Source organism: Trachurus japonicus, chromosome 20 (assembly GCF_045865225.1).
Source record: "Trachurus japonicus isolate A0001 chromosome 20, Traja_1.0".
Taxonomy (NCBI): domain Eukaryota; kingdom Metazoa; phylum Chordata; class Actinopteri; order Carangiformes; family Carangidae; genus Trachurus; species Trachurus japonicus.
In genome coordinates, this window is record NC_140926.1 from 17,548,913 (window position 1) to 17,566,881 (window position 17,969).

At 44.0% G+C, this 17,969-nt stretch overlaps 1 protein-coding gene across 7 annotated transcripts in view; it reads left to right on the forward strand.

Annotated features, from left to right (window-relative positions):
* slc4a2b (solute carrier family 4 member 2b) overlaps positions 1–17,969 on the forward strand; it is a 36,421-nt gene that overhangs the window by 14,233 nt on the left and 4,219 nt on the right. For 3 of the 7 annotated variants that reach the window (XM_085762788.1, XM_085762789.1, XM_085762790.1), the window contains exons 4-20: positions 5,992–6,151; positions 6,303–6,529; positions 7,429–7,553; positions 8,387–8,607; positions 10,655–10,791; positions 12,292–12,472; positions 12,567–12,702; positions 13,076–13,277; positions 13,373–13,481; positions 13,589–13,773; positions 14,565–14,781; positions 14,887–15,093; positions 15,238–15,386; positions 15,606–15,800; positions 16,230–16,454; positions 16,938–17,027; positions 17,153–17,319. In XM_085762788.1, coding sequence (XP_085618914.1) covers positions 5,992–6,151; positions 6,303–6,529; positions 7,429–7,553; positions 8,387–8,607; positions 10,655–10,791; positions 12,292–12,472; positions 12,567–12,702; positions 13,076–13,277; positions 13,373–13,481; positions 13,589–13,773; positions 14,565–14,781; positions 14,887–15,093; positions 15,238–15,386; positions 15,606–15,800; positions 16,230–16,454; positions 16,938–17,027; positions 17,153–17,319 — 2,933 coding nt within the window. Of the gene's footprint in view, positions 1–3,615; positions 3,774–5,991; positions 6,152–6,302; positions 6,530–7,428; positions 7,554–8,386; positions 8,608–10,654; positions 10,792–11,656; positions 11,747–12,291; positions 12,473–12,566; positions 12,703–13,075; positions 13,278–13,372; positions 13,482–13,588; positions 13,774–14,564; positions 14,782–14,886; positions 15,094–15,237; positions 15,387–15,605; positions 15,801–16,229; positions 16,455–16,937; positions 17,028–17,152; positions 17,320–17,969 lie in introns of those variants that run through there. The other 4 variants (XM_085762794.1, XM_085762793.1, XM_085762792.1 and 1 more) reach the window with 4 other exon arrangements.

Here is a 17,969-nt window from a genome sequence, read left to right on the forward strand (position 1 = left end):
AAGCTTGATTTGTCAAGACTGTAAAACAGTTTTCTTTTTATAGTCACAAGAAATCATAACAACACAAGATTTACAAGTCTGTCTTGTCTCAACAACCATTACAAATTAGAGGAACAAAATGCAAAACCACATTATCTATCATATCAGATCTATTATCTATTATCTATCATCTAAATTGTTGAATGTATTCCAAAAGCTACTATCTTTAAACAAGATCAAAGTATAGTTGGCTGCTTTCTGTCAAGCCTGTTGAGATCCTGCTTGTATCTATTGCTGATTCTAAACAGACAGTGAGATATAGTGGACCAGAATATGGCTTTGCTTCAATAAGTCTTGCCAGCAGCAGGTAGCCTGGAGATGAAGAAGCTCAGTAAAGATAAAACTGTTTGCTGTATGACAGCGCCTCAGCGGTTATTGGCTGCTCTTTTGCCTCCAACTCGACCAAGTTAATTATTATCTCCCGAAACAATGTGTGTGTTTGTGTGCGTGTGGTCAGGGAGAGTTCAGCTAATCCTTTGTGGATTTTTAAGGCTAACATTGTGAAACTGAGAGATGTCTTCCTCCTACCACAGAGATCTACCCTGGTCATGTGACAAGGGTTAACTGATACAGGGAACGGGTTTCATAAAAGTGGCCGCCGCTTTTATCCTTTACTTTCTACTCTGGAAAAGTAAATAGAGTATTTTCTCGTTTAATATACACAGCAATACTCCAGTGTGTCATTTGATGGACTATCTGTATGCATTCAAGGTGAGTATGTTCAGTTTGAGCATTGAGGATTCAGTGTAACATGCGAGTACAAGGCATGGTTTGCTGTCTGTTGGTGTGCATGACGTTCAGTCTTGTTCTTATCAGCCCGGTCAGTTACTACATATACTGTAATCCGCAATAGTTCAAATAGAGACTGTCTAAGCCTATACGTATGTTTCCTGACCTTTCTTCTGTAGGTATATGTAACCTCAACAGGAACTCTGTAGCTGGTTAATGTTCAGTCCAGCTCTTGAGTTCACAAGATGTACTCCTACTTCGTCAGCAGCTTGATGTCTTTTCCCTGGTATTAGAAATCCGAGGTAATAATTAAAACCCTAATGTTTTCTTAATGTGTCACTAGTTAGAGTCGGTCACCCACTTTAATGTCAACAGGTGGATTACGAAAGATACTTTGACAGAAAAGCACTGAGCTCTTGAACTTGTGGTAGCCATTTTTTCCCCCTCTTCAAGCAACCGCTGCGAACATCAAGATAATCTTAAACGTTCAACCATTGAAAGGTTAAACAAACTAGATACAGCAAGTTTATTAGTGAGCTGTGGAGCTGATTGCAGGTTTTACCTTTGAACAGAGCCAGATGAGCTGGATTCCCCACTCCTCAGTAATTATGCTAAGCTAAGTTTAGCTAATGCTGATAGAAGTTTCATATTTAGTGTTCACAAATGAAAGTGATATGAATCATCTACCTCTTGCCAAGGGAGTAAATGAAAGTGTTTATAAAAATGGTGACCTCTTCGTTTGAAACCACATTATGTCAATAGCTGATTGCTCACCACGTGTTTTATATCTTGTGGTTCAGTCAATGTAATCTTTATATTGTTTTGATGTTTGTGACCTGAAAGTATAACTATAAACAGTATATATTTTAAATTCTGCTTTGTACCGTTAACCGGTTATCTTTGGGGATCTCCACCCACAGGTTTGTAACTACTGGTCATGATCATCTCGTGCACCCACATGAAGTACAACTGTGTTGATGCAGTGAGAGATTAGGTTTGTGGAAGTGAGAGCTCTGTCAGACCTGAGATAGGATTATTAACAGAGTGTGGTTTACCCCACCTCTTCCGTAGTACTTTTCTGACTTCAGTGACATGGATCTGTCCGCCTCTGCAGAAACCGTCTTACTCAATAAACCGTTATCAGATGGATGTCCTCAACTAAGATAAGCTAAAGAGTGAAAATAGCACCTCAGGCAAATGAAATGCCTTTGCCTGGCTACTGAAAACCCTGCTTGCATTAAATTTCCTATAGTCTTATACTGTATGTAGCGTATATCCAGGAATAGAATAGAGTGAATTAGAGACAAGTTTTCCCACTCCCAGACTCTATGGAAGATTTTATGATTAACTTGGCATGTAAATTTATATTTGATTTTATTTTTAGCAGTGCAAAGTGAGGAAAACATGCCTCCCAAAATGATGTAATAGGAAGCTTGTGGAAATCACTGCTTGCCCAGTCCAAAATGCACAGTTGGCTGAGGACATAACTGGGTTACAACCGCCTTGCTCATAATCATAATCAGAAATCCCGAGCATATTGCGTGCTCGGATCTCCTTGCAGACTCTCGTTAAGATATGCAGGAATGCAGTGACTCATCAGACACACTGTACGACATGATCACGACAGCATGCCCAGCCTATCTCACCCTTTCCCCTCCAGTGCTGACTGTGTGAGATTTGAGCCTACCTCACGACACAGATAATCCTCTGCAGCTTCCACACGCTGCCGAGTGTCCGCCACATGCAACAAGGCGGCCACCGCGCATGCACAGTACTTTATGAGACTGAAAGAACTACTGTGTATTAACAAGATTACCTCTTGTCATGGATGATAAACCATTCTCATTTATCAGCTGTGTCAATGCAGTGAAGATAGAGAATAAATTATCTTTATTTTTCTCTGGTCTTGTGGCCATATTTCTTTTGCCCTTAGGCTATAATTTCAAATGCATGGTGCTAAGCCCTGCTGGCTATAGAGCTCTATCCAGTCGACCAGACTGAAATACGACAGGCTCTTAGTCTTGTTCCCTGGCATTTCTTTTGTAGCAGGAAAGGGTTGTACATTAATTTCCAATGCAACCTTTAGTGTCCAGTAATATTTCTGTTGCTGTGTGTGGGTTATAAGAATTAAAATTCCAAAACCTGTGATAATCTGCATATATACTGTACATGTGGTGAACTAGCATCCTAGCCCACCAATTCCTGTAAGTGTACATAAATTTAAATTCTGAGTTTACTGGTTGCCATTAGATTAGTGCCACTGTTCTCAAACTTAATGAAATACTCTGCTCTGTTGGAAATCTACCAACATGCCTGCAGTAATTTAGTACGGACTGAATTAGTCTAATGAAAGACTTTGACATCTCTTCATAAAACTTCCACATGGCAGATTTATTGGATTTTGTCAGTTCATCCACCTCAGACATTTTGTTTGCCATTTCTCATGTGGTTATTAGTTGTCTGTGGTTTTGAAGGGGGTGCACAACATTTTTAATCGTGTTTCACTCCAGCCTGTTACTTAATACCACTTGAGTCAATATTGGCTATGAAAACCGCATCCTTTGAAAAGTCTGAGATGTTTAGTTCCTCTGCATTTACATTGCCCTTCAAGGCGCATTGACTGAAAGCACCTCGGTCAATATTTAGGCTTCACGTGGCAAAGTGAAAATGCAGAGATGAATGTCAATGTGAGGTTTTTGTTCCTGGCTGTTCAAACAAGCCTTGTCCTTTCACGCAGCATTTGTCCTCAAAGCGGGAATGACGGTCTTGTTTATTCTGGCCTGGCACAAAGAGCGGACGGGTGAAGGTGGCAGGTTGGCCGATAGGGCTCTGATTAAGGTATCACGAGGCTTTGATAAGCACGGGGGAGAGGGATATCTCCTGCCTGCAGTTCTTAATAGAGGTGTCCAGGGTCAGAGCACCAGTGTTGTCATGGTGGACGGCTCTGACGCTTGTCACCAAAAAAACCCACAGACTGTGATTGGGCTCACGTTGCCATGAGCGAGGTAAGTCGCCGAAACTCGTCACTGGAGTCAGAAAATGCTCGTATTATTCATTGTCTGGTCATTTGTGTTGTTTTTGCTCGACTCTCCACGTCTTGTTTTTGCACATGGTTTCGTTTGTGGAAAATTCTCTCACCTTCTTGAGGATCCCTCACACATCGCTCCCACCTCTAGGGATTCACTGTGAAACCGTGATATGAATGAGAGCTCTGTAAAAACAAACTGCAGGATTGTGTAGCAGCACTCCGAGGGGTTTCAGTCATCTGGTGAGGGTACGTGCGTTATTCAGGGAGAGATCCAGATGCTGCGTGATACGCATTACAGAAATGAAAAGGTTGTCTTTGTAGTTTTTTCGATATCACTCAAAAGTCTGGAGTATAAAAGAGCTGCATTCAAAGAAATCCTCTCCTCTGCTTTAGGTGTCGGTTTCACCCAGTTCTTCAGTGTCTTTGTGGTTCTGTTCTGGAGGTCACAGAGGGAAATGTGGAGTTTGCTCTTTTTGAGGCTCTTGTTGATCTGTCTGGAAAAAAAAAAGCTATATGAGGAACTGAGTCTCAGGTCGATATTGAATGTGAGCTGAACAGACTGATCTGTTGGTATTCAACCCTGCGAAGGGGAGTCTGCTTCTATCACCTTCGTGTGGCATGTAAAACGCAGGTCAGAGTAAAAGACATCATAGTTGTGTGGGTCATGGGAATCAGTTTTTCACACTTTGTTTGGATGTGCCCTTGATTCATGACCATCTGTTGAGCGTTAGCTATCATGAATGAGGATGAACTCTTGAGTGTCCAGCTCATGATTTCCTGTCTTGATGGATTTGATGAGCTTAATGTGTTAAAAGCGGAACCATGACGTGCCATGACGTTGGTACGTGACATGCTCCAGAGACTATGGTGTGGCGTTAACAATGTAAAGCTGGTTTCCATCACATGAGAATGTAGCTACATGTCTTTGCTTGTCCATTTGAGTTGATAGAGAGAGTGTATTTGACTTGATGCTAGTTTTTTTTTTTTAAGCATCTTTAGATGGTTGTGATGGAGGTGGTTTTATCTACATTATTTAGCTACCTGCTTTAGACTAGTCTGTCCTTAATGGGAGGTCAAGTCCTCTGCAATGACAAAGGATCAATCTGAACTCTGGAGTTTGATTTAAATAGTCATCAAAGGAGAAACCTCACCTGAGACATCTGAAATATGACCTAAGCCGACTAAGCTGTGGTTTTCATAAGGGCTCATAAGCCAGAAAGGTGTAATCATTAACAAACGTGTTGGATTTTATTATTGTCTTGTTTCTTTATGTAAAATAAATATTAACATGAAGAACAAGAAACTTGTAACCACAGCTGTCACATGCCTAGTGAATAGTTACCCTGTGAAGTGGTGTGGATAAAACCATAGTAGAGTGTCTCAAAATTATACATGCAATGCAGTGCAATATTTGAATATATTTATCATTTATTATGATTATTATTATTATACATTATGGTATTTGTGTGTGGTCTGCTGTGAGTTAGAGGCAGAGTTATATTTCATTACGTGCTTTCTGTGGCTTCCTGCAGCAGCGAGGAAAACCTAATATATGAGCGATCCGTGAGGCGTCCTGAGAACCACCTGAGGGGGAGTCAGGTGACTTCTGGCCCCTCAGTTTTGCCACAGGAAGGGTTCGCTGCAGGATGAGGGGCACCTGCGCAGTAGCCATGGCAACATTCAGCAGAATCGTGTCAGACAGAGTAGATCCACTCGCCGTATCGTTGCTTATCACAACATCCCACCAGCAGGGCCGGGCGCAGCAGGGCGCCCGAGTCCTGCTGCAAGAAAACAGATCTCTTATCACCCACATGATCCCCGTCACACCACAGCATGGAAAAAGAGTAACTGACCAAAGCACATGGCCATTGTTTTCAATTTAAAGCTTATTTTCAAGAATGCATGCATGAGAGGAGCCTGTCATATGATGCCCTGACTGTGGTGTATTCACAGCACCACTACGCCCTCTACTGTTGGTTTAAGGGAAAGACGACACAGCACTCTGTTTCCCAGATCTACACTTTTTTGGGGGAAAAACGTATTAAATAGTATATTTTGGGGGCTTTTTTTTGCCTTTAATCGACAGGTTAGTTGAGAGAGACAGGAAATGAGGGGGTAGAGAGAGAGTTGATTCTTATTGTTTTATGTTGTGTTTCTTGTGTATTCATTTGTTCTGTTGTTTGTTTGTGTTGCAGCCAGAGGCTCCTGCTGCCTCGTCTCTACACGGGCGCTCAGAAGAAGAGGACGATGGGGACCTGAACAAAGCTCTGGGCGTCCAGCGCTTTCAGCAGATCCTCAGTCCTGCTGCTGTACCTGATGAGCAGCACCACAACTACCATGAGGAGGACATTGAATGTAAGCATGCAGGAAATTCATAGTTGTTGTCAACATCCACCCGGAAAAACATGTGACAAATTTTAAGGGGAAACGACAAACCAAAAGGTTTAAGTGTTAATACGGCAGCAGCTTAACTCTGTTTGGTCTCTGTGCTCCGTCTCCTCTGCAGACCACCGTCACTCGTCTCACCACATCCACCGACCTCTGTCCAAACTGCCCCCCGAGGGACGCAGGAAGAAGAGCAGCAAGAAAAGGAAGAAGGACAAAGATCACAAGAGCAGCCATGTTCCCAACAGTGGCCCCATAGAGGAAGGAGAGGATGAAGAGGAGGAGGAGGAGGAGGTGACGGAGACGACTTCTGCCCCGTCTGACTCGGAGAAAGCCAAAGATGTGGAGGTGATTAGTCTCACAGTGAAGCTAACTGTTTTTACTGTACTTCAGGATTTAAAATATTCCAATATGTCAAAAACCTAAAAAACATATTGAGTTCCCTCTAAAAACAAGAAAAACTGCAAATCCCCACATTGGAGAAGCCAAGAAGACAGATTTGTCTGATAACAATCTGCTAGAAGAACATATTGCACGTATCCTGCCCAGACTCCAGTCTTGCTTGGTTTTATATCTTGGTTTTACAGGTTTCATATATCCTTATACTGTCCAGTGAGAATCAGATTGCACCTCTTCACACCCACAGTAACAAACGGCTGTTTTGCTGTTTTGATTTGCATGGCGATGGGTGAATGAGTGTTCAGGAATGTGCTTCAACACAAATGGACACAGTCCATGCTCTGATACCCAAGCCGGTCACTCACTGTTGTAGCATTACCATATTTTCCTCTATGAATATTTCAGTGTCGTCTTAATCATTCAACAGTGGGTTTCTGGTTTGGCTGTTATTATGATATCCACAAAGCAGAACTAAATTTAACCTAATGAGAATGTAACTACATACAGTCGTGTTCACTGACACAGGATTTATATAGTTTCATGTAACTGGTCTCGTAAATTATTGAACATTATTTGGGTTCAGCTTCTGCCTCTTTTATACTTTTGTCACATAAACCAAGTAGAGTATAAATGTCTTCAGTGCGTCCTTGTGAATGTGATCTGTTTCTTATGTTTTCTGGGAAAGATTTCCACCATTTTCTACAAAGGAAAATACAACACATGTATATCCCTCTCTACATCCACAGGGTTTTATGGATTTATTTGTCCATTGTCTGAATCTTGAATTTTGGCTTCACCGTCTGGTTTTACTGTAAGCGGTGCTCTCACACTCTGTATTTTCTCCACAGTTCTTTGTTTCAGATGACGAACATTTGGCCAGTCGTGGCAAAGAGAGTCCTGTCTCAAACCGAGAGCTGGATATTGTACCGCAGTCTGGTGAAGCAGCAGACACTGAAGATGCATCTTCCACAGAGTGAGTCAAGCTGAGTTCTGGGAATAAATAAAAAGACAGAAATGAGAGACTCTTAGGTCTCTAATAATGCTGCAGTGGTTGCATAATGCATGTTTTTGCCGTGATGCTGAAGTGTTCTTCCAGCTGCTCTGATTGGGTCGGATTGCTCAGGCACCAGTCTAATTGGACAGCAAGGTACAAACTGTACGTTACCATGTCTCAGGCATCCAGTGGGCCTGCTGGGCCTGATGTGATGTGACCAGTAATCCTCTCCTCAGAGACCCATATATCACCTCTCGCTCTGGACGACACAGCACACCTCAGCTGGCCCAGGCTCCACCTATGACATTTACTTTTTCATTTCATGAGGGTTTAATCAGAGCCGGGATAAAGCGGCTCCTTTTCAGTCACAGCGGATTTGTATCTTAGAAAACATCCTGATAAGAGGATGGACAAGGAAAGTTGAGGGGAAAGTAGTCTTTTTTTATTTTTAGAAAAGTCTTGAAAGACAGCTGATACTCAAAGAACGGTGAGTTCATTATGTTTAATTTAAAAGTGCTTGTCGATGTATTATGAATATTTAGGAAGTAAAAGATGTTTGTTTTTAGTAGCAAATGTATTACAGAAGGAGTTCCAGTAGATGGGTCCAACACTGAAGGTGCTATTTATGAAACATTCAAAAAAGGGAAATAATAGCAGAAAATTGTGTTTTTGTAATTCATGGAATACTTGCAAACCTTTGTCTTTGTAACCCAAACTTTGAATTATGAATGGATAAAATGGTTAATCAACTAAAGACAAAAACTGAACAAATTCTGAGCCACAACTTTGTCTTGATTCTCTGCTTTATCTAGTAAGCCGGTTTTGTCCGACACCTCCAGCCCTTCCCCACCGTCAGGGCCGCCTGAGCACATACCGCTGGCCCGGGTGTCCTCCGCCAGCCGCAGCTACGACCTACAAGAGCGCCGGCGTACGGGCAACATGACGGGAGCCGAGCAGGCCAAGTACCAGCGTATCCCCACGGATGAGAGCGAGGCTCAGACACTGGCCTCCGCTGACCTGGACGGCATCAAGAGTGAGTGCAGACAAAATGTCACTGGGCAGATTTTGCTCTTTCATAAATTTTTTTAATGGATTTCAGCCTCACAATAATTTGGCTGGAGTGCATTCCCCTGCCAACAGTGAGAGCATTTTATAGAATTGGTGACGTCAATTCAAAACTGATCCATACAGTTATACATTATAGGCAGTACATGTTTGCTTTTAAGGGATTGTTATTGTTGCTGTTGAAACACTTAAAAATGTGAGTTTCCAAACTTTTCTTACCAGTTTTTATTTGTGAGTTTTTTAAAATCTTCTATATTCAGTGTTTTTACATAACCGATCGCAACTCGAATATGAAAAAAGTTACATCTCTGCCGTTCCCCTCATCTCTCAATGTCTTAAAGTCTTTCAGCACCTAGTGGCCGTTTCCTTGTTGTTTTTCCAGACTGTGTGGCTTTCTGATGGTGTTTTTTATAGTTTTCAGTCCCATCTTTTTATAATGTCATTACTTCTGCATTGTTGCTGCGGGATTAAACGGCAATTAATGAAGTCTTGACTTTGTTGATGGCCGGATTCCTCCAGAAACATCAGTGTGAGGGCGGGGGCCACCTCAGGTCCCTTCCACATTGCAGTCTGCTCCCCGCTGCCCTGTGACGTTCCCAGGCCCCCGGCCCAGCGTGGGGTTGTGTTCGGGGCCGGGGAGATTTACGTCAGGGAGCTGACCCCTCAGCTAAGAGCAGCAGCTTATCAGAGATTGTGGCAGACAGGCCCACATTATTAAATTAGCCGTTCCCGCTGTCAGCTGAGGCCCCTGGACTCAGGCCCAAGCCATCGTGGTATCTAAACCTGGATCTGAGTCCAAAAGCTTTAATATTTGGTGAGGAGAAATAAGGGGAAGGCAAACAGAAGGAGCTGTAGGTTGAGGTATTGGCTGGATATTGTCCAGGTATTTGGACATTATGAGGCTTCGTGACAAAGAGCGGAGCCTCCCCTCAGGCTCCTCACCACTTATTCGGTGTCTTCTTTTATCTTCTTCCCGCCACCGTAAATCATCCTGGGAAAGTCTGTGTCTCTGGCTGCTGCTCAACAATAGGAATTATTAGATCACTGTCCCTCCCCTTTTGTCCAACCCGAGGGAGTTAACACCTCGGCTCACTGATGCTTTCTGATGGTTTCAGGTCCTCGTGGGGTCAGACGCAGGGCAAGTAATTGCAGCTTTTTCCGAGTTGTCAAAACTTTAGCACTAGTCACACATGCCAGTTTGAGCAACCAGATGGTCACGTAGTCAGATAGCTGTGCCAGCGCCAGCCCAACGCCCACCACACACCCTCCTCTTCCTTCAAGAGCTCCATGCCACTCAGGCCCCATTTAACTCCAGGGTCTGCCCCAAACTTAACTCACACACCAGTGAACACATCATGGAGCCACTTGGCACTGGACCTGCTCACTAGGAGTTGGAGCGACTGTGCAAATAAACCTAGAATGAGGAGAGGATAAGATTTATATAATTTTTTTTTGGTGAACCAGGACCTCCTGGTTTTCAGATAATGAGGTAAAACGTCGATGAGGACCCTCCAAAGCTTCACTTTTTGTTACATAGGATTTACAAGTGGTGATAAAGGTAAGACAAAGGGTGTTGAAGAAGGGATTTTGTGATTGCGAATCGTGATATTATAAAATGATTTGTATAGCGTCATAACATGCAAGCCAGAGGATCCATTAATCTTTGACCTTATAAACCAGAGAGGACAGTTTCTACTCACGGTACCAGCCAGTGTCTCTGTGCACATCCTTTTCAGTGGCTGGTGGGCTGCCAGCATGCGTAACCCTACTCTCCACTGTGGGACTACAGGAACAAAACACAAAGTGCCCTGGTCCTCTGTGACTTGATGGAATGAGATTTGCCCTCGGGGTGAAACGTTTTGCACACTAAAAGCTGCAGAGGCAGTCTGTAACAAACGGCAGTATTTTAAACGTTCGTGCAGTGTGACTTCTGTACAGTGTGATGTGCGGTTTTTGAGGTGGCTAGAAAATGCTCTCGACTCAACTCAGCTCCTTCTCCTCTCCTCTGTGGCCAGGTCACCGTTTTGAAGATGTTCCTGGCGTGCGCAGACATCTGGTCAGAAAGAGCACCAAGGGACAAGTGGTGCACATCAGTAAAGACCACAAAGAGCCGACCACTCGCACCCGAAAGCAGGACCGGACCCCACATGAGGTGAAACATTACTCACTTGTTGCCCATTCAGAATTTATTTTGGTGAAACTATACTTGTATACTTGTCTTTTGTGATTAATTGATTAATTGTTTGGTCTATGAAATATCAAAAAATAGTTCCAGGGACAAAGGTGGTATCGATATAAAAATATTAAATTTACAGTGACATAAAACAGAAGCATTTACTGAGTATTAACTTTCTGTTTATTCACCTGAAGGAAAAAAACGTACCTCACTGATACTATTGATGATTTCTTAATCTCAGAAAAGTTGATAGAAACTTTCTATTCATTATACACAAAGACAGTTGGATTGATTAATAAATGAGTGAACCATGAATAAAAGTAGGCTATTATTCACATGATCACATGTAGCTGCAGTTCAGTGAAGCCTAGTATGACAATCCTTTATTCTAATCCTTTATTATTTTGTTTAATTGCCTCAAATACGGTTGTAAATCCTGGGAAATGACCCCCTGTTTTTTCCTCTGTCAGTTTTAGCACAGCCCCTCTCTCCTTTGTGGCTGAGACAGGGAGGGAAGGAAACAATTAAAAATGAATGAAAGAGTTCTTTCCTTTCACACACAGAAAGGAAAAAAGAGGGGAGAGAGGAGCGGAGGTAACCAGACTCCAGGAGCTCCTGAGAGAGGGAGTTATGTTTTATTAACACACACACACACACATACTCATACAGCGCTTTGAGCCCCCAGCCGCCCTGGTAAACAACAGGTCCCTGTCAGGTGTGTGTGTGACAAGGAAGAGTAACCTATGGGCATGTGTGTAAAAGTCAGGCCCCCAGCCTTTGTGCCGCCGCGGTCGATTGTATCAGTGTTTGAGTCCTTTCCTGCACCGTCTCGCTCCTCCAGTCGTTGCCCGTGGTTCTGTACCGCTCTATCTCGCGGCCAGACGGCGTCATGCTGGACATGGACTCCTTTCAGATGGGTCGGTACCAGAAGGTGAGGCTGGGTGACCGGCCAGAGTCAGGTCTGACTCGTGTGAGCGTGATTTCCCAGGCATGCAGCAGGTTGACAACGGCACATGATGGCAAAATAGGGGATTTTCCAGCCTGTTTTTTTTCACAGGACTTGACTGACCCGCATGGTGTTGATTAATTACCCGTTAACAGATAGTGGATGCTGAGAGAAGCGCAGCAAGTATTATGTTTTTAAAAATGTTATCGGGTGGTTTTCTGTGTTTTATTCAAGGTAAACAAGTAATAACACGGAGAACATCTCTCCTTTTGTGTTGACTGACTTTTAATAAATCACCTGGAGATCCTGATAAGCATGGAGTCTGATGTCTGATGCTGACATGCAAAATGCTTCACTGAGGCCGTTGCCACTAAACCAAGTTTGCTTGATTCAACTGATTAAATCCAAAGGGCGTTGAATATTTGGCTCATGCTGAACATGCGTGTTGTTTGGTTTTCAGTATGGCTGCTTTCTGACATACAGTACCTCCCCCTCATGTGCGTGTGTGTGTTCCTGTTCGATGTTTCCAGGTGTTTGTGGAGCTGAACGAGCTGACCATGGACAAGAACCAGGAGATGCAGTGGAAGGAAACGGCTCGTTGGATCAAGTTTGAGGAGGATGTGGAGGAGGAGACGGAGCGCTGGGGGAAACCTCACGTGGCTTCTCTGTCTTTCCGCAGTTTGCTGGAGCTCAGAAAGACCATCTCGCACGGTAGGATAGACGGGACGTGAGCACGCACAGTTTTTAAAGCCAAAAAAACTGATCCACTTAGAGTCCTGAGCTCCGTGTGTGTGTCTGTTTGCAGGTGCCGTGCTGCTGGACCTGGACCAGAAGACCTTGCCTGGCATCGCTCACCAGGTGGTGGAGCAGATGATCATCTCTGACCAGATCAAAGCTCAGGACAGAGCCAACGTCCTGAGAGCCCTGCTGCTTAAACACAGGTGACTTGCAGCGTCAGTCTAGAGCGAGACGATCATTCGATTAGAAAAATAATCCCACCTGTTCTGCTAATTAATTAATCATCTCAGTCATGTTTCAAGCTAAAGTTGTGAAGAATGCCATGTTTTCAGATTTCACTCGACATGATGACCGTCTACTGCTCCCCTTTAATACCAACAGTGTGCACAGTCTGACTTTCTCAACTAATTGTAGGTGACATTGATCATTGATTACCTCTCAGGTACGGGGAGGAACAGCTTGTAACCGCCTTTTCTTTCACTGCTGCAAACTTCCTGCTGCTAGGTGGCTTCATGCCTTGTCACTTCCTCTCTTCCTCCTGCTCAACCTCACTCTGCCTCTCCCTGCCTCCCCTAGTCACCCGAGCGATGAGAAAGAGCACAGTAGCCCCTTCCCCAGGAACATCTCCACAGCCAGCCTCGGCAGCCTCATGACACACCACCACACCGGCAACAACACCCACCAGCCTGAGCCGTCTGTCACCGACCCACTAATGGGCACCGTCCACGCAGCCGTAGAAACAGATACTCGCATCAACATGGAGAAGAACGAGGTGCAGGTAGGTCTAGTGTTCAAGAGTTTTTCAGAAAACACAGTTTTTTATTAAATGGCAAGAATGCCTCTTTATCCTGATTTCGCTCCCTGTGTTTGCAGCAGAAGGAGCCGACCTTGGTGCCTGGTATGCATCGGTCCAAGTCCAAACATGAGCTGAAGCTGCTGGAGAAGATTCCTGAAAATGCAGAGGCCACAGTTGTCCTTGTGGGTGAGTTGCAACCGCCCCTAAAACACCTGAAACACTGGCTAATTTGAATAAAAGCTTAAAACAGTACAACTTCACTTCAAAACCACTTGTGTTCCTTCATTTTCTAGGCAGTGTGGATTTCCTGGAGCAGCCCACCATGGCGTTCGTGCGGCTGCAGGAGGCGGTGGAGCTGGAGTCCGTCCTGGAGGTCCCCGTGCCCGTCAGGTTCCTATTTGTTCTGCTGGGACCCCCCACCACCAGCATGGACTACCACCAGATAGGACGCTCCATCTCCACGCTCATGTCTGACAAGGTATAGGACCAAAGATTTTTCCTTAAGTGTATTTTTTTAAAGGGATAGTTCAACATTTTGGCAAATTGGCCCATTGCCATAATCCCTATAGTCATAGCAGTAGGTTCGTTACCTTTAATTGTCGGTGCAAGCTATTTTTAGAACGGCAGAGCAGAGCCACGAGCTGCTCAGAGCTACGCTACAGAGGCTCATGGGATTTCTTGGTTTTCCTCATCAAATACACAATCCAGCAACTCCAAAACGCTCTCATGGACAATTTGTGACCTGCACATTCACCATGCTATGAGATAATAACAGAACGTTACGAGACGGAGTTGTTTTCGAGGCAAATGCAGAGACTGCTTGCCGAAAAACAGGAACATGCATCAGTGGTTTTACCTTTAAAACAACTCTGTCTCGTAATGTTCCGTTATTATCTCATAGCGTGGTGAATGTGCAGGTCGTTAGGAGTTGTTGGATTGTGTATTTGATGAGTTTGATGAGGGAAACCAAGAAATCCCATTAGCATCCGTAGCATAGCTCTGAGGCTTAGCAGCTCGCGGCTCTGCTCCGCCGTTCTAAAAACATCTTGCACCGACAATTAAAAGTAACCAACCTACTGCTATGACTATAGGGATTATGGCAATGGGCCAATTTGCCAAAATGTTGAATTATCCCTTTATGCACAAAAAGCCCAAGTCACAAACTGACAGTAGCATAATTAAAGGTACAGCACATATACTGTAAGTATGAGGTAAATGTAGAGTAGATTCCTGCAGTTTGCTCATCTTTGTGGCTGAATTTCCATGCAGCAATTTCATGAGGCGGCCTACCTGGCGGACGACAGGCAGGACCTGCTGAACGCCATCAACAGCTTCCTGGACTGCAGCATCGTGTTGCCACCGTCTGAGATGGGAGGTGACGAGCTGCTGCGCTCAGTCGCTCGCTTCCAGAGGGAGATGCTGCGCAAGAGGGAGGAGCAGGGCGTCAAACTGATGGCCAAAGAGCCCAAAAGCCTTGAAGAAAAAGGTAAAGTGTCGACACACGCATCTGTGGCCTCATGAAAGGATATTTCACTGTGATTTAATCAATCATCAGTCATATAATTGATAAGCTGCTCTTCTCGTCACTCAGAGGCCCTTCTCACGCCCTCAAAGAAGTCTGATGACCCATTACAGCGCACAGGACGCCCCTTTGGCGGGCTGATACGAGACGTGCGCCGACGTTACCCGAAGTACGTCAGCGACTTCAAGGACGCCCTGAACAGTCAGTGCATGGCCGCCGTCATCTTCATCTACTTCGCTGCCCTGTCTCCTGCCATCACATTCGGAGGCCTACTGGGTGAGTAAAACACTGTGTTTAGTCTCGTGTGTCAGATCCCTTCATGTTCTTGTAATGATGGTCAGTTAACAGTCTATTAGGGAGGCTTTAGACCATGTTTGTCTTCATTGTGTTAACGAGTTATGTGTGTGTGTCTGTTGCTAGGTGAGAAGACGGAGGGCCTGATTGGCGTCTCTGAGCTGATCGTGTCGACAGCGGTGCAGGGCGTGCTCTTCTGCCTGCTCGGAGCTCAGCCTCTGCTGATCGTGGGTTTCTCTGGACCTCTGCTAGTTTTTGAGGAAGCCTTTTACAGTGTAAGTTGTTGAGCAGCAAATAAACAAGTGGCTCTACATAACAGGAGTCGACAATTTTAAAGTCTAGTTGAGATACTTGCTGCTTATATGAAAGCTGCTGTAGGTTCATATTCAGCGTAGAGATACAGTATGATGATGATTATATGAATATTCTCATCGAATTAAATTAAATATTACTCTTCCTCATGAGTGATGTTTAATGGCTGTGCTTTTTCACAGTTCTGTAAAGCCAACGAAATGGAGTACCTCACCGGTCGTGTCTGGATTGGGTTTTGGCTCATCATCATCGTCTTCATCACAGTGGCCTTCGAAGGCAGCTTCCTGGTTCGCTTCGTCTCTCGCTTCACCCAAGAGATCTTCTCCTTCCTCATCTCCCTCATCTTCATCTGCGAGACCTTCATCAAGCTTGGCAGGGTACACCAGAGACCTGAAATAACAACTCCTGATTACGAAAACTTTTTGTTGGCACGCTGGGGGATTACGTCCCTGATGCTGAACTGAACAGACTAATCTTTGGACAATATTCAAAAGTCGGGGTCGAAAAGAGTATGTTTTTCTAACAAGAGCACCAAAAATCTTCTGTGGTTGACTGGCCTTGGAAATTAAATGGATTGGGAGTTAACTATTATCCAGGCTTATGGTTTTGGAAAGTGTGCTATTTTTAGACCGCCTACGGGCTAATTTAATTTTCCAGGACGTGTGGTAGTGCTAGAATATGTGATGCATGATAATCCATCAAAAGGAATCACAGCAGGTTCACATGTATGTGTGTAAACATTTGTATGTTGATTTGAGTGAGTAAAATATTGTGTATTTATTTGAACCCTCTTTGTTGTTGGGCAGATTTTCAAAGAGCACCCACTGAAACGCTGCTCCCTTGACAACGGCACAGACCTGGGCCCCTCCTCACAAAATTTCACCATCATGCTGAGCAATAACACGGAGACGACGGTGACTGTTCGGGGGGAGCCCAACACTGCGCTGCTGTCTCTGGTCCTCATGGCCGGGACGTTCTTCATTGCTTTCTACCTGCGCAAGTTCAAGAACAGTGCGTTCTTCCCTGGAAGGGTAAGTGGCTTAAAACATGAGCCATGTGATATTAACATCTATATTTTCTATTTTAACCTCCTATCATCATACATCAAGGATGCATGGTTGTTTTTCAGAGTGGGTGCAGTTAGTTCTTTCAACCAGACCTCAAAAAGTATCCTATTACATAGTGAAATGTGAGGACAAATTTGTCAAATGTATGTTTTAAATGTTTATATTAATAGAAAGACACAATGACCATTTTATTTCCATAAATATTAAGCTGTTCCATTATAAACTTTTGAGTTACAATTTTTACTTGAAACGATGGATGCTTTCAAGGTTAAATGATATTTTATTATCTTAAAATGTTGCTTTTTTCTTGTGTTAAGGTAAATATTCAATGAGCATAGCTGACTTGTCAAATGTATGTTATATATAATATGTAATGTATGTTATATAAAAATTTAACTCAAAGTTTATATAATTTGTGCTCACACTGTCCCATCTCGTGGTGATTAGCTTCGCAGGGTGATTGGAGACTTTGGGGTGCCGATTGCCATCCTCATCATGGTCCTGGTGGATTACGCCATAGACGACACGTACACGCAGGTAAGAATCAAAAGACTTGTGAAACATTTGGCCCGTGACTACAGGTTTGCTGTGATATCAAGGACTCACAATACAGACGTTTATTTTTCCATCATATTCCTGTCTTGATCCTCTGCATACTGTAGAAACTCAGCGTTCCCAGCGGTTTCTCCGTGACAAGTCCGGACAAACGAGGCTGGATCATCAATCCTCTGGGTAGTGACGGCCAATTCCCCATCTGGATGATGTTTGCCTGCTGTTTGCCTGCTCTGCTGGTTTTCATCCTCATCTTCATGGAGACGCAGATCACCACGTGAGTGACCCGTTTGTTCTGTTTCACCTGGCACAGAGATGTGTGTTGTCATGACATTCAACATTTAATTGTTAAAAGGATAGTTCACCCAAAATTCAAATTTCATTCATTATCTACTCACCCTTATGTCGACTAAGGGCTGGGAGAATTTTCAGAGTCCTCCGTGCCTTCTTGGAGTTACTGTACGGGTGGGTCCACGCAGCAGTATTTGTCCATATAATGGTTGTGAATGGTGCTCACTTTTCTTCGTCCAAAAAGACACACCAAAAAACATCTAAATACCTCCATACTGCTCGTCCGTAATGTCCCTCTTGTATTGAAGCCCCGACATGAGAAATTGTTCCAAAAAAATTAAATAAGTCTATATTTTAAGCTTGTTTGTAGCGGAAGCTCCCAGTGTCTCAGTTCACTGCTCTTCCTGTGTCATTTGCACTGACCGGCGGAACAATTTCTCATGTCGGGGCTTCAATACAAGAGGGACATTACAGACATGGAGGTATTTGGATGTTTCTTGGTGTGTCTTTTTGGATGAAGAAAAGTGAGCACCATTCACAACCATTATGGACAAATACTGCTGCACGGACCCCCCCGTAACTCCGAGAAGGCACGGAGGACTCTGAAAATTCTCCCAGCCCTTAGTCGACATGAGG